The 16487-nt window shown below is 52.3% G+C and overlaps 1 protein-coding gene across 3 annotated transcripts; it reads right to left on the bottom strand.

Moving 5' to 3' along the window:
• Positions 1-2590: 2590 nt before the first annotated feature.
• TSKS (testis specific serine kinase substrate) lies at positions 2591-16207 on the bottom strand (the record flags this gene model as incomplete). Of its 3 annotated transcripts, none has more annotated exons than XM_080829260.1 (11): positions 2591-2768; positions 2898-3022; positions 4045-4180; positions 4884-5057; positions 5518-5712; positions 6226-6512; positions 7055-7138; positions 7473-7556; positions 7759-7854; positions 15404-15629; positions 16038-16207. In XM_080829260.1, the coding sequence occupies 11 exons, from the start codon at positions 16205-16207 to the stop codon at positions 2612-2614; spliced, it is 1734 nt and encodes a 577-aa protein (XP_080685386.1). In that variant the 3' UTR covers positions 2591-2611. The 3 variants fall into 3 exon arrangements, with proteins under 3 accessions (XP_080685386.1, XP_080685387.1, XP_080685385.1); XM_080829261.1 differs by having other exon boundaries at positions 2898-3065; XM_080829259.1 differs by having other exon boundaries at positions 7055-7165.
• Positions 16208-16487: the final 280 nt, after the last annotated feature.

A 16487-nucleotide genomic window follows, 5' to 3' on the forward strand; every position in this document is an offset into this window, starting at 1 on the left:
TTTATTTATTTATGACAGAGACAGTGAGAGATGGAACACAAACATGGGGGAGCTGGAGAGGGAGAAGCAGGCTCCCCACTGAGCAGGGAGCCTGATGCGGGGCTCGATCTCAGGACCCGGGGATCATGACCTGAGCTGAAGGCAGGTACTTAACAACTGAGCCACCCAGGCATCCCGTTATGTTGGCCTTAAAAAAAAAAAAAAAAAGATTTATTTTAGAGAGAGAGTGGGAGAAGGGTAGAGGAAATGGGAGAGAATCTCAAGCAGACTCCCCACTGAGTGTGGAGCCAGGCACAGGGCTCAATCCCATGACCCTGAGATCCTAACCTGAGCTGAAGGCAGATTTCACCCCACCACCCAGGGAGCCACCCAGGCACCCTATTTCATTATAATTCATTATGCACTTTTAATTTGTGAACTTTTCTGTTTATGTTATACTTCAACTACAAGTTTAAAAATAGTATTACTGAGTGGGGTGCCTGGGTGGCTCCGTGGGTTAAGCTGCTGCTTTCGGCTCAGGTCATGCTCTCAGGGTCCTGGAATCAAGCCCCGCATCCGGCTCCCTGCTCAGCAGGGAGTCTGCTTCCCTCTCTCTCTGCCTGCCTCTCTGCCTACTTGTGATCTCTGTCAGATAAATAAATAAAATCTTAAAAAAAATCTTAAAAAAAATAGTATTACTGTGGTGGTTTAAACAATGTCCACAAACTGACATGCTCTCCAGAATATGTCTGCAGGGGCACCTGGCTGGCTCAGTCTGTGGAGGGTGGGATTCTTGATCTTGGGGTTGTAAGTTTGAGCCCCACATTGGTGAGGGTTTGCTTTAAAAAATAAAATAAAATCTTTAAAAAAAAATATTTGAGGGACGCCTGGGTGGCTCAGTGGGTAAAGCCTCTGCCTTCAGCTCAGGTCATGATCTCAGGGTCCTGGGATCGAGCCCTGCATTGGGCTCTCTGCTCAGCAGGGAGCCTGCTTCCCCCCTCTCTCTTTCTGCCTGCCTCTCTGCCCACTTGTGATCTTTGTCAGATAAATAAATAAAAATCTTTTAAAAAATAAAAATAAAAAATATTTATTTGAGAGAGAGTGCTTGAGGGAGAGCGCACGGGTGGGGGGAGGGGCAGAGGGAGAGGGAGGAGCAGACTCCCACTGAGCAGGAAGCCCAGTGCAGGGCTTGATCCCGGGACGCCATGATCCACCTGAGCCAAATGCAGGTGCTTAACTGACTGAGCCACGCAGGCGCCCCATACAATAAAATCTTTTAAGTGTCTGCGGATTCTTTGACAAGTTCCTTGAGTATGATGAGGACTTAGTGACTCAATTCTAATGAATATGAATAGGGGAAATGGTAGTACGCAACTACAGAAACTAGGTCATCAAAGGCAATGTAGCTTCCTGCTTGTTCTCTGACTGCTTGCTCTCGGGGCATTAGCTGCCGTGAGAAACTGAGGCCTCCAGGCAAGAGCCCCATGAGGTACCATCTTGAAAGTACCACTTCCAGCCACAGTCAAGTCTCCACATGACTGCAGCCCCAGCTGAGCTACTGCCTGCCTTGTAAGGAGCCTGGGCCCAAACCGTCCAGCTAAGCTGCTCCCAGATTCCTGACCCTCAGAAATTGTGTGAGATAATATGTTTATTGTCTTTGCCGCTAAGTTTGGGGAGGGATAATTTTTTACGCAGCAATAGACAATATAATCATCTGGTTAAAAAAAAAATCACTCTAGGGGCATCTGACTGGCTCAGTCAGTAGAGCATGTGACTTTTTAAAAAAAAAAAGATTTATTTTAGAGAGAGAGAGAGAGAGCATGAGTAGGAGGGGCAGCGGGAGAGGGAGAGAGGATCTCAAGCAGACTGTGCTGAGCGTGAAGCCTGGCATGGGCCTCGATCCCATGACCCTGAGATCATGAACTGAGCTGAAACCAAGAGTTGGACGCTTAACTGAGTGCACCACCCAGGGGTCCCGAAAGCATGTGCCTCTTGATCTTGGGGTCGTGAGTTTAAGCCCCATGTTGGGTATAGAGGTTACTTAAATATTAAACTTAATGGGACACCTGGGTGGCTCAGTTGGTTAAGCAGCTGCCTTCAGTTCAGGTCATGATCCCGGTGTCCCGGGATCGAGTCCCACATCCAGCTCCTTGCTCGGCGGGGAGCCTGCTTCTCCCTCTGCCTCTGCCTGCCTCTCTGTCTGCCTGTGTTCTCTCTCTCTCTCTCACACAAAAAAAAAACTTAATATATATCACTTATAAATTTAATAATTTATAACTTAACACATAATATATATGAATAGTATATATGTAATAATGTATTTATAGATTTATAAATGTATATAATTATACAATTATATAAATTTATATTTATAAAATTATAAATATAAAAAATCACTCTAAAAACATTTAGATTGACGGACCCAAACTCTACCGTAGAACTTTATTTCTTCCCCCGTCTTGACTCGTCAAAGAACTGTACCGCCACCAGCTCCTCTGTAGAAACGAGGACACCCCACTGGCCGAGGATCAAGTCATAGTGAGCAGAGGCCAGTGCTTGGGGTGTGCACACTTTCCCAGCCCCCTTCTGGTGCCAAAAACGAGACAGAATTCATGCCGGCATGAGAGGCCATTTATTGTTCTGGGGTTGGGCCCCCACGTTTTGGGGGGGTTGTCCCCCCACTTCCTCCCCCCATTGTCCCCGTGGACCCCTCAAGTGGCAGGTTGCTGAGTTGATCGTGGAGGGAGCACATCTTCAAGTGTAGATAGTCTAGAGTGGCCACCTTCTCCCTGTAATGACAGAGGGTGGGGAGCTGGTGCTGTCAAGGCCAGATGCCACAGGACTGCAGTGAGGAGGGTGATTCAGGCCCGTTCCCCAAGACCTCACCCTCCTCCCATGCCCTCAGCCTCCTTCCTCACTCCGGCTTCATCTTGTCCGTCAGCAGCAGGTTCTTGGCCCGCAAGGCTTCGTCTTGGGCCAGCCGAAGGGTGGAGCTCAGGGCCTCTGCCCTGACGTGTTTGGCCAAGGCCTGGCGCTCCAGCTCCTGGGGAGAGGAGTGTAGGCGCGGCTGGGCTTGCCGGACTGGGCTGGGGGTGGAGGGGGAGCTGGATCGTGGAGGGCAGGGGGCATGGGGCCCAGGGGCCCATGTTCCTCCCGCAGGGCATCCCATCATACTCCGGCCCTGAGACTGACCCGAGCATCCCACAGTGTGCTGGGCTTTCCAAATTCCCATTGCGTGCTAAGCCAACTGTCTGTGCCTTAGTGTACTGGCTCCCCATGTCCTGGCAAGCACTAACTGAGCACCTAACATACTGTCCCCTAATGCCCAGGAACTGTAATGCACTGGATATGTGTCTGGGCCCCAGTATCCCATCATGTGGCAAACTTCTGCATCCCCTAATTCAGAAGACCCCACCTCTCTTTATCTATTTGACCAGCATTTCAGTTACACTCATAATCCTCAGAGCCCTGGTTCCTTATATTCCCCAATGTCCCAGGTGCCATGTCCCATCGTGGATCAGTCCTACAGCTCTGCCACATCGATGTCTGTCTCACTCACTGCAGACCTGTACCCCATCAGACATGAGGCCAGTATCCCATAATTCATTAGATATCTAGATTTCAGAATGTACACAGGCCTCAAGTCCCATCAGTTCCTGGGTGCGAGCTCTAGTTCCACTTCTCATAATGCATTCGCTTCCAGTAACCTCTGTTCGCTGGGTCCCCTGTCTACCTAACCTCAGTGAGCCCGTATTGCCTCTCTTAAGGTCTGTAGAAAATCAGGCTTGTATTTTATGAAGCCACAGTCTGGTGTCTGTCTCCTGCACCCCACATCCAGCATGTCATCGTGCTTTGGGTTCCATAGTGACTGACCTATGACTTACCACCAGACTGCCTCCCCCTCCCCCGACCCCATGCATCAGAGCCAAGTGTTTCCCCAACACCTACTGCCCATAGCTTACTGCTTCCTGTCCTGCCACACACCAACAGTATCCTTGTGTCCAGGGCTCCCCTCCCGCTCCCCTGACAGAAAAGTGGGCCATGATGGCCTATGGTTCCTGGTACCAGAATCTTCTTGTGTAGCCTCTGGCAGCTGGGGCAGGCGGGAGCCAGGCCCCTCTGCTTCACCTCATCCACTAGTGGTGTCAGTGCTCGCTCCAGCAGCTGCTGCAGGGACTCTGACGACAGCTGCGACCCCTGGCTGAGGGAGGGCCAGTCACCAGGTGTAAGAAGCCTAGTACCAGCTCCGGTCCCAGATGCCCCCTGCCCAGCCACCCTGCCTCCACCCAGATCCTGCCAACACTAGGCACCCATGCGACCTTCCCACCATGCACTGGAGCCAACCTACAGTGCATCAGGTCTCCTTTGTTTTCACAGTATGAGTAGTTCCTACAATGCCTGGGGATTCCCACTCCCAAAGGGTACCAGACAGCCCTTGGTTCATGAAAACAAAAAACAAAACAAAACCACCACATTTCCCACAATGCACTAGTTACATGTGATCCCACATTGTGCAGGAAGTCCATCACTTCACAATACCGACCAAGCAGGGTATCCTTGGTACTGCAGTACACCAAGGTCTCACCTTTCCCACAATGCTCGAGAAACCCTGCCTCCCACCAAGTAACACATCCCAACCTTCCCACAATGCACTGGAAATCCAGGATCCTCGAAAGGTATCAAAACTTGTGTTCCACAAGACACTGACTTCACTTTGTAGGGAGGGGGAAAAAGTCTGGCTGCCGCAACGCAGCAGGACTACCTGTCCTAAAATGCATGGGATATCCTATCTCCTAAAGTGAACTCCGCCCCCCTCTCCCTTGGCCAGAGCCCCATCTCCTTCAATGTTCCGCCCTCAGCATGACCCAGAATGTACCAGGCCCCGCCAGGCCCCATCCCCTTACCTGGCACAGCGGGCACAGGAGCCTTGGGGCGGCCGATCCAGGCTCATGGAGAGGTCAGACCCTCTTCGAGAGCTCTGAAATTGCCGCCCCAGCTCCTCCAGAATAGGTTTCACTGGGCCCAGCCCCTCCAGGTCGCTCCTCAGCGAAGCCACAGACACTGCTGATCGCTCCACCCTGAGGTGTGAGAGTAACCAGCGCTGCGAGGTCGAGGTCGCCTCTCCAACAGCCCTGTCCTCTCCGCCGTCCACCCATTATCAGCCCGGCTCCTCTGTTCCGGTCTAGTCTGCAGTACCCCTGCCGCGCCAGCCCTTCTTGGCTCTGATTGGCCCTTCCTTTGTGTTTTAAGTTCTGGAATGTCCCTCCCTGTTCTCTAATTGGCTTTCCCCTTTCAGGCGTAGCTCCTCCCCTCATCCTTTTTAGGTATGGAACTGGACCCTCCTCTAATTAGCCCCGCCCTTCTGTCCTTATTGGGTATAACACGCCCCACCCCCCTATCTTCTAATTAGAACTTCCTCCTGCCAGTCCACGGTCTCTACCGCTAGGCCCCAGCTGATTGGCTCATCCCTTTCAGTTAAGGCCGGGTCCCTAACCTCTACCGCCCGGGGCCCGGACGCTCACTCGCCTTGGTTCTTACATGGTGCACAGTTCGTCCGCCCTGCCTCGCAGCTCCTGCAGGCCCCGCGCAGCCTGCGCCTGCTCGCGCTGCGCCCGTTCCCACTGGCCCAGGAAGCCGTCGAGCCTGCCGCCCAGGCCCCCAAGCAACCGCAGGGCCTCCTGCACCGCCCCCTCCTCCTGATGCCAGCGGGCAGTCAGTGAGGACACCTCCCTCCTGCAGAGGCAGAGGTAAGGATCAGGTCAAGGCTCAGGTTTAGACGCGTGCCCAGCAGCGCTGCCCCGCCCCAGGCTCTGAACCCATCCAGCCCCCAAATTCTCCTGTCCTGTTCCTTTCTTGTAATCCTCCCATGTCCTACAGGACCCTGCCTCTATCACCCCATCCGGCACCCTGGCCCTTCCCTGGTCTTGCCCCCTACCCCACATCAGTTCCAGCAGACATTGCTTCGTTAAGGCACCGCTCACCCCAACTTCGTCCGGTTGAAGTTGGAGCCTCCGAGGACTTGTCCCCTACCCAAACCCGCCCACCCTAGCTTCACCAGACGCGGACCTCGCTTCTGCCAACTCTAGGCTCAAACTCAGCTCTTTGAAGTCCGGCCTTTCCAGGTCACCGTTCCCAATGCACTCCCTCCTGCCCGGGCCCTGTCCCCTAAGATCTTCGAGGTTCCACCCTCGGGCCCACCCATTTTAGCTCCTTGAGGATTCACACCAACCCCCCTTTCCCACTCGCCTCAGCTCCTCAAGGCCGGCAGAAACCTTCTGCAGCTCCTGCTCGCTTATGATGGGGCCCTCCCCTGCCCGGGGCCCCATACCCCAGCCGCCTGGGGCCATGCTGCGCGGTCGTGGGGGTTCATCGGGGCTCCCTGGGGGGCCAGAGCAGCCAGGGGACGGGGCGACGGGGCCCAGGCCGTGCCGAGAGAGGCCGGCGTCCAGCTTCTGCTCCAGCGCCTGCAGCTCGGCCTCCTGCCTCCGCGGTGTCTCATCCTGCAGCTGCTGCTGGAGGAAGCGCAGCTTCTCCTGGGCGGGGAAGGCGGGCAGGGTTACCGCGTCCCGCCGCTTGCCTCCCACGGCCACCTCCACCCGCAAAGCAGCCCACGGAACCCCCGAGATTGGAAAGTAAATGCATGTGGAATAGAATATCCAGAAGTCCCGCTTCAAGTCTAAGTGGACTTTCCACCAGGGAGGCTTGTGCCATGTGCAGCCTAGCCGGAGTCCAGCTCCCTTTAACCCCCGACTGCCTGCCTCCCTGTCTCCATCCAGCCCTCCACCCCCACTCCGGGTCTCGGTGGTGTCAAATTCCAGTCCCTCTTGTTTAGGAAGGACAGTTGAAGCTTTTCCAACATTTTGCTGGGAAGGGAGTGGGAATCTGGGCCGGACAGGCATTCCTCCTCTCTAGAGTCCCACACGAATCCCTGCGGAATGTGACTGTGCATGGACGAATATGACCGTGAACATGAAGGAGCGAGTGTGGTGGGACTGGCGGGAGTGGGGGGAAGTCCCACCTGAAGTCTACCTCAAGTACCTCACGCATCTGCTCCTCTTCCCCATGGCCCCCTCACCTCCAGCAGGGCAGAGTTCTGCTTCAGGACGTTGGTTTTTATTTCAGCATCTTCCACCGACCGGGTCACCTTCCGGCAGTTCTCCTGGGTCAGGACACCAGGGCGGGAGCCCTGCCTTCCCATTCCAGTTCCGCCTCCCAACCCCTACCCTCGCTAGTCTCATATAGGCTCCAGCCCCTCCGACAAGACACACCTGCTTCTTCCCAGAGGCCTGCTTTCTGCTCCTTGGTCTGTCCCTTACCCCTGGTGCCCTTGACCTAAGGGATGGCTTCCTCCTTAGACCTCCCTCCCAGGCTACTTGTCCACTTCCACCTCGCTCCTGGCCATGGCTCCACATCTCCTTACATTTCTTCCCGCCCTCACTCTTCCTACTTCCCCTCCCTCCTCCCCACCCTGCGCTGGCCCCCCAGCCGCTCACCTTGAGTTGACTACAGTACCCTTCCAGTTCTTCGGCTTCTTGCCGCCTTCTTTCTAGATTCTCACTCAGCACAGAACACTCACTCTGGCACACAGAAGGGAGCAGAGGTTAGCCAGGGCCACAGGGATATCTCCTGGGGAGGAGAGGCTGGGCCCCGCGGAAGGTCCCTTTCCCTTCTGAGCCTCAACCATCCCAACCCGGGCAGTGGGTACACTGGGTTGGAGGAGAGCAGTAAGAGGGGAACGTGGCTGTGGAGGAAGAAGAGGTGTTGGGGGGGTCCCCCCACCTGCAGCGTCTGCACATGCTGGTTGACCCTGGTGGTCTTTTCCTTCAAGCTGGTAATGGAGTCTTTGGCACGGACCAACCCGCTGTTGACCCCACTCTGGGGAAAGAAGTCAAGAAGACAGCTCAGTGGGTGTGTTGGAGCAAACCACAACCCCAAGAAAAAGGTCCAGAACTGGGAGGAGGCTGGGTTTACACCTCGATTCTGCCCTGGAGTGGCTGTGTGATCTTGGGCCAGGGCTGCCCCTCTTTGATTCTTGGTATTCCTGCTCTGTAAAACCAGGGGGTGGACTCGTTTTCTGCTTGGTGGGATGGAAGGGAAATAAGTAGAATCCAGGAGGGAGTGGGGGGTAGGGGGTGCGCTCGGAAGTTGTTGAGAAGGATGGTCTCAACCAGAGACAAATGCCCCTGGGATCCACAGACATATATAAGACAAACTGTTTAAAGACATGCGCTTTCTCTCCGGGCACTGGAAAAACATTTTAAGAGAACCCACTTTCCAGATATACGCACTCACTGTGCACCAGACCACACACACACACTTTCCCCTTTTATCCCTCAAAGCCACACATCTTGAGGTTATTTGGTCCATTTCGCAAGTGAGGAAAATGAGGCTTAGAGAAGCAATGCCCCTTTGGAATTTAAACCCCGAGCCTTTGTTTTAAACCATGACACCACGCAGCCTCTGATCATTGCCACCTTATATCACCAGAAAGTGCTTTGTGACTCATGCCAAGCAAAACTTGGCTCAAGACTGCTGCATGTGGCAGGATCCACTCTGCTCTTTCACGTTTACAGAGGAGTTAGCCGTGCTTGGGTCTGTCCAGCCAAAGACTACATGTCCCAGACTGCCTTGCAAGTAGGTGTGGCCATATGACAAAGTTTCGGCCAATGGGATGTGAGTAGCAATGATGAGGGCAATTTCTAAGTCAGGCCTTTATTAAAAGAGACGAGGGGAAACGTCCTCCTTTCTCTCTTCTTACTGGCTGGAATGCAAAGTTGATGGCTAAAGGCTGAGCAACCATCTTGGACCAGTAGGAGGACACACAAGATAGAAGCCTGAATCCCCAGCACTGTGGAGCCCGTGTACTCAACTTATACATGAGAGATGACATTTTCCATCTTGTTTAACCGCTGATATTTAAATCACAAGCCAAACTTGTGATTTAATTTGTGAACCACCAGAACACAGGAGCCTGTAACTTGCTGCGTTTGAAGAGCAAAACTGCTATGCTTGTTGAGACTTTCATATGAGAAATAAACTATCTTACTTTAGCCAGTTACTTTGGTTTCCTTCACGGTTGCTGAATTAATAATACACGAAGAGAAAAGAGAGGACAATTTCCTCCATTGTAAGATAGGGACAACATCACGTTTCTGGAATGATTGCTCTGGAGAACAGGTGTGAAAAGAAATATGGTATTAAGGTGATGTAAGGAAAATAGTGGAACCCCAAAATTCCACTCCTCCATAAAAACAATGAAAATACTGCCCAACTCTGTAAGAGTCAAGTAATTGAGAAGATACAACCGTTATAAATTCATATGCACTGAACAGAGCTTTGAAAGGCGTGAAAAAGTGGCACCTGGGGGGCTTAAGTCAGTTAAGTGTCCAACTCTTGGTTTGGTGTCAGATCATGATCTCATGAGGGGTGAGATGGAACCCTGTTGTCAGGCTCCACACTCAATGGGGAGTCCACTTGAAGATTCTCTCCCTCTGCCTCCCTGCCAATGTGCATGCACACACACGTTCTCGTTCTCTCTCTCTCTCTCAGATAAATCTTAAAAAAAAAAAGATTCTCTCTCTCTCTCTCCCTCTTCTTCTGCTCCCCCCCCAAACAAAAGCTTAAAAAAAAAAGTCAATACATAGGAAATTTGGGGAACTAACAAATCTATAGAAACTAAACACACTCCTAAAGAACTGATGAGTAGAAAAATCAAAGAAAAAATAGAAAACACTTTGGGATGAAAGAAAGTGAAAACACAACAGCCAAAAACATATGGGATGCAGTGAAAGCAGTACTCTGAGGGAAATTTAGAGGTCCAAACACCTTCCAAAAAGAAGAACTCAGAGTCAGTAACCTAGCTTTCCTCCTTAAGAAACTAGAAAGAGAAGAGGAAGACAAACCCAAAACCAGCAGAAGGAAACAATAAACTGAAGTGAGAATCTTTGAAATCGAGAAAGATGGAATCAGCAAAACTGGAAGTTGGTTTTTTGAAAAGATCAACACAATTGACAGATCTGTTGTAGCAAGACTGACCATGGAAGAGAAGACTCAAATTACTAAAATCAGGAAGGAAAGAGGGGACATTGCTACCAAGATTAGGGAAAGAAAAAGGACTCTAAGAGAATACTATGAGCAGGACCCCCGGCTGGCTTGCTCAGTGGAGTGTGAAACTCTTGATCTCGGGGTTGTGAGTTCAAGCCCCACATTGCATGTAGATATTGCTTAAAAATGAAATATTTTATCTTTCTTTGTTGTATTTCAGAGAAAGAGCACACACGTGGGAGGAGGAGAAGAGAGAGGGGGACAAGCAGACTCTGTGTTGAGCATGGACCCCGATGTGGGGCTTGCTCCCACGACCCTGAGATCATGACCTGAGCCAAAATCAACAGTTGGATTAACTCTTAACTGACTGAGCCAGCCAGGTACCCCAAAATATTTTGTGTAGTTTTATTTAAGATTATTTATTTACTTGAGAGAGAATGAGAGAGAGCAAGCATGAGAGGGGGAAGGTCAGAGGGAGAAGCAGAGCCTCCACAGAGCAGGGAGCCCGATGCAGAACTCAATCCCGGGACTCCAGGATCGTGACCTGAGCTGAAGGCAGTCGCTCAAGCAACTGAGCCACCCAGGCGCCCCCAAAATATTTTTTAAAAAAGGAAACACTATGAACACTTGTGTGCCATCAAATTTGATTATTTTGATGAAATAGGGAAATTCCTCGAAACACAGAAACTATCAAAAGTGATTCAAAAAAGGGCACCTGGGTGGCTCAGCCTTCAGCTCAGGTCATGATCTCAGGGTCCTGGGATCAAGCCCCACATCGGGCTCTCTGCTCAGCAGGGAGCCTGCTTCCTCCTCTCTCTCTGCCTGCCTCTCTGCCTACTTGTGATTTCTCTCTGTGTCAAATAAATAAATAAAAAAAATCTTTTAAAAAAACTTTAAAAAAAGTGGTTCAAAAAGAAATAGGACATCTGAATAGACCCTTAAGAAGTAAAGAAATTGAGTTAGTTCCAACAAAGAAAAGCCCAGTATCAGATGACTTCACCAGTGAATTCTACCAGTCATTTAGGAAATAATTGCCACTAGTGGGACTCCAACTCTTCAAAAACAAAAATAGAAGAGGAGTGACCAGTTCCTAACTCATTCTGTGTCCAATGTTACCCTAGTACCAGGACAAAAGACGTTCCAAGGAAATAGAACTAGAACCCAATATCCCTTCTGAATACAGCCACAAATCCATAACAAAAGACTAGCAAATCAAATCCAGCAGCATAAAAACAAGAATTTACACCACGACCAAGTAGGATTTTTCCTATGAATGCAAGTTTGGTTAACATACGAAAATAAATTTTTAAATCCATATGAAAATCAGTGTAATAGATACTGTTAATAGAATAGAAGGAGAAAACACACACAGTTGTGTCAATAGGAAAAGGATTTGACCAAATCTGACCTTCTTCCATAATAAAAACACTCATCAACTAGAAATAGAAGGGAACTTCCTCATCCTGATGAGTGGCTTGTACAAATAACCCCCGACAAAATATCTTGTCCTGAAATATGTCCCTTTAAAATGAGAAGCCTTATCCCCCCCGCCACTTGAGTGTGAGCTAGACTTGGTGACTCTCACACCTAGTAAACAGAATCAGAAGTGATGGTGTGTGATTTAAGAGACAAGTTCATGAAAGGGATCATGGCTTCCTGCTTGCCCTCTCTTGCTCTGGGGAGTAGCTGCCATGTCCTAGGCAGCCACTTGTGGGGAGGCCCATGGGGCCAGGAAGTGAGTCTCCCACTAAGAGCCGTGTGAACGTGGATGTGCAACCTCCAGCCCCAGTCAAGCCTTCGGATGACTGCTGCCCCTGCTGAAAGTTTGACTCCAGCCTCCTGAGGGATCCTGAGCCAAAACCCACCCAGCTAAGCCATTCCAGTTGGTTGGTTGAAGTTTGGGGATGACTTGTTTCATGGTGATAGCTAACAGATACACAAAGTGATATTTTTAACCAAAGACCCAAAAGGTCTTGGGCTTCCTGTAGCCATTCTGGGAAACAAGAAAAGCAGGTCCTGGGGTCAACTCAGTTCTCCCACTTAGTAGTTGTAGGACCTTAGGGAGGGGGCTTCACGTCACTGTGCCTGTTACCCTCCCTGTCGCATGGAGATCCGGCTAATAGCTACCCTCCCAGGGCTGCTGTTGGGAGGAACACAGGCTGGCTTAGAAAGGCTCATGGTCAATACTTCTTGACAAGGGTCAGTTTGGGTCCCTGGAGGTGAGTCGCAGCTTCACTGAGAGCAGATTGGGGGGCGGTGAAGGCAGAGTCTGTCGGCCCTGGCTGAGAAGGGAGTGGCATGATGATGGCGGGGGGAGCCAGAGATGGGGATAGATCCCTCCATGGCCACCTATAGGCTGTAAGTCAGCGATTTAAGCTCCACTCGGAGCCTGCTTCAGTTTCCTTTCTCATAAAGTGGGAATGATGTTACTTTGGTTCAGTGAGGTTTGGCAGTGAGGAAGGGTCAACAAGATGGTATGATCGAGGGGCGCCTGGGTGGCTCAGTGGGTTAAAGCCTCTACCTTTGGCTTGGGTCATGATCCCAGGGTCCTGGGATCAAGACCCGCGTCGAGTCGGGCTCTCTGCTCAGCAGGGAGCCTCCTCCCACCCCACCTCCTGCCTGCCTCTCTGCCTACTTGTGATCTCTGTCTGTCAAATAAATAAAATCTTTTTTAAAAAGATGGTATGATCGATAAGGCAAGCTCAGTGATTAGTGCCAGAGTTGTTAAAAATAATGACAGCAGGGCAGGAATTACCAGGAAGGGGCTTAGCACCGAGATCTCCCAGCAGCCTCCGGGGATTCTGCAGGCAGCAAGACAAGTCCCAAGCAGAGGTCACAAGCCCTCCCCTGTGCATCTTTGCTTTGATTCACTGACCTTCTCAAAAAGCAATACCACCATCTCAGTTCGTCCTCTGTCCTCATAAAGCTGTCAAAGCTTAAGGCAGGAGCCAAAGCTGCCTGCTTCGTGTTCTCCTGCTGTTCTCTGTCCAGTCTCGGATTTGTCATCTCAACCATGGTCCCCAGGCATCCAATTATCTTCCTTCTCTCTAGTTCCCTGTCCCATGTCTTTCTGGATCTCTGTTCCCCCTCCCCCACCGCTGTCTCTCTGAGTCTTTGTCCCTGCTCTCTGGATCACTGGGTCCCCTTCTCTGGATCTCTGTCCCCCTCCCTCTGGTCTCTGGCCCCTTCCCGGGTCTCTGTCCCCCTCTTGCTGGTTTTCCACCCCCTCCTCTCTGCCTGTCTCCAGCATTCTCTCCTGATGTGGTCCAGATGCCGAGTGCCAGGATGTGCTCTTGCTGTCCACACTCCCCCACTGCTCTGCACATACCCCTGGGTGTTGGCCATCATTACTTTTCCATTTCACAGAGAAGGAACCTCAACCCCCTCGGAGGCTGAGGCATCCCTGCAGCCCCACGGCGAGCTCCCCCCTGGGTGTCACGATGCACTGGGGGACATGACTCAAACCGCTCTGGTGGGAGGCAGACCTCGGCAGATGCAGTCTGAGCAATGCTCGCACGGAGGGAGGACACTGTTCTGGCCGGGGGAGATGTCTCTCTGCCCAGTTCTCTTCTCTCCATCTGGCCCTTCTCTCCTGGACCCTAGCCCAGCCTCCTGTCCCGCCTCCCCGCCTCCAGCCTCCGCCTTCCTAACATCCCCACACCAGCTGCAGAAGAGTCTTCTAGGGAAAGAAAGGACCTTTGCTCTCACATCACCTGGCTTCTAGTCCTGGCCCTGTCTCTTACAGGCTCTCCTACCTTGCAAAGGTCACTCCACTCTCTGTATCTGCTGTTTTTGTTTTCTTCTTTGAACTGGTAATTAACCAGTCCCCTGGCAGAACTTCTAAGTGAAGAAAAGGAGACCCCCACCACAGTGCCTGGCACATAGTGGGTGCTCAGTAAATGGGACTGGAGTCCAAACTCCCGAACTGTTCCTCTCCCCCTATCCAGGAACCTTCAATGGCTCCCTATTGCCCTCAGGCATGCACCCACATTTCTCAGCCTGTGTGGCCTCTGTCTTCCCCACTCCAGCCTCGTCTCTCCCACACACCACACTCCAGCCCCAAAGACCAGTTTGTAGTTTCTCCTCTTCTCTGGGCTCTTTCAAACCCCTGTCCTTTTTGCACTTAACTGTGCCAGCCAGCTAGAACACCATTCCGTCTTCGGCTTTGGGAAGGCCCAAGATCGAGCTTATGTATTGCCTTTTCGGGAAAAGCCTCCCTTGGTCATGGCCAACTGGGCCAAGGCCACCCTCTTTAGGGCTCCCACAGTGACCTCTGCTGCCCCATCAATGCATGCAGGGTGCCCCCCCCCCAACTCCTCGGACTGCCTCCACTCCTTACAAGCTGCGTGACCTTGGCTGTGCTATTTAACCTTTCCTTCTTCAATATCTTCATCTGGGAAATGGGGACAAATAATCATGAGCAACACTTCTAGGCTCACAGCCAGCTACTGTGCTAAATAAACACTCTCCATGAAGGAGCCCTGCTTCATTGTCATGACGAGCTCATGAAGTGGGTGTGGTTACGTCCAGAACTCCATCTTGCTCAACTTCCTACGCCAGGGCCTGGCACATCGTAGGTGGTCAAGACATATTTGGAAGAACCAACAAATGCATTTCTACATTGCGGATAGGGAAACCGGGGCTCCTGGGACATGGAAAGTGCTCAGAAAGTGCTGCTGAATCTTATTGGCATCATTACGACCATGGTTGTCATTCGTGTAATTCTCAGAGTCAGTGTCACGTCCAGTTCTGGGGCTGGCCCAATGGAAGCCTGGCCAGGATAGAGGTTGGCAGGAAAGTTAAAGGGTCAAACTCCATAGCACTCCACGCTCTAGCCAGGAATTGTCTAAATTCCCCCTGGCTCTTCTTCACCTCCCAGTTTTGCCTCAGGTGCTTAGGTGATCCCCTCAGAGAACTCCTACTACACCGTGAAAGCCCAGGTCCAGCACTGCCTCCTCCAGGAAGCACTCTCTGATTTCCCCAGCCTGGTTTGAGTGGCCCTTCTCTGGGATACCCAGTGTTACCTCCATTATGGAAAATTTTCACCCCAGTCTGTCTCTGTCCCTGCCCCCACCAGACCAGGAGCTCCCCAAGTTCGGGAACCTGGCCTAACTCCCATCTCTGACTCCAGCCTCACCCAGGACATATGTGGAGATGAGTGGATGAACTAAAGTCCGATTCCTAGGCAACAAGCATCATTCCACCCAGGAAGGAACTGAGTCATGGCTGGCCATTCCGGGAGGAGAAGGGAGTTTCTCTGGGCCTCGAGGGTCATCAGAACCTTCTCATTCCAAGTCGAGAAGACCCCCCACCCCCCACCCTCAGTATTTGCCTGTCCCCCGGGTGAAGACCCTCGTTGTGCCCAGCCAGGGCCCCTCACCAGTATTTCCGTGATGTCTGGGTCATCTGAAGCCCAGGGTTGGGTGGGGGAGGCGGGTGGCACCGGCAGCGCAAGCGGGCCACTGTCATCCGTGGTTGAGTCTGTCCCCGAGGAGTCCGTGGGCTCCATGGCAGCCAGGTTGAGCAGTGACACATTGGTGCAGGCCGAGGACCGTTTGAGGTTCAGGCACCAGTGCATTGGCTCGTGGGACATCCGAGGCTCCACCCTGGGGAGGAGAAGCCAGCAGGGGGCTCTCGGTGCAGCCCCAGTGGGTTGGGCCCCTCCCGCCTCCCTGTCTCCACACCCCCTGCTCTCTCTGACTCCCACCTCACCACCCACTTTCTCCTTCCTCCTCTGCCCCCGCTGTCTAATGTCCTCTTCCTTTTCCATCCTTTAGTCCTCCCTCCTTCTCCTGAGTTTTTCCTTCCCCACTGACCTTTTCCTCCCTCCCTCCATCCCCACTCCCTTCTTCCTCTCTGCCTCCCAAACCCTGCCCCCATCCTCTTGTCTGCCCCTCCTCTGCCCCCTCCTCTGCTCCCCCTCCCCTTCTTCCAGCACCCACGGTGGGACTCGTGCTCTGTTGGAGGCAGCACTGGGCGCTAGGACCGTCCCCGACAGGGTGCGACAAACCCACCCGTGGAACGACACGGCCTTCTTTTTCTTTGTGATCCCCTTGGCCGGGGTGGTCACCCCCCCAGGAGCCTCGGGGACCACCTGGGAGCGGCTCTCGACCCCCGCAGGGGGGTCCCCAGCCTCATGGATCTCTTTGGACTGCCAGATTGTCTTCACCACCACGCTCGCCATGGCGTGTGGGGGGCCCTGCTCCCAGGGGCTCCTTCCTCTGAGACTCTCCACCTACTCTGAGCAGGGCCCCTCAGAGTCCCTGTCCCCACAGCCTGCCTCATAAAGGACCCAACCATTGGGCCCCAGTAAGGGGGGGGGCATAGGAGTAGAGAAAGGTACTAGCTAGCGTGTTCCCCAGGGGGTTTCTGTGAACCATTCCTTGTCTTCTTGTAGCTTTTTTTTTTTTTTTTTAAGGTTTTATTTATGGAGCGCCTGGGTGGCTCAGTGGGTTAAGCCTCTG

Source organism: Martes martes (assembly GCF_963455335.1).
Source record: "Martes martes genome assembly, chromosome: 17".
Classification (NCBI taxonomy): domain Eukaryota; kingdom Metazoa; phylum Chordata; class Mammalia; order Carnivora; family Mustelidae; genus Martes; species Martes martes.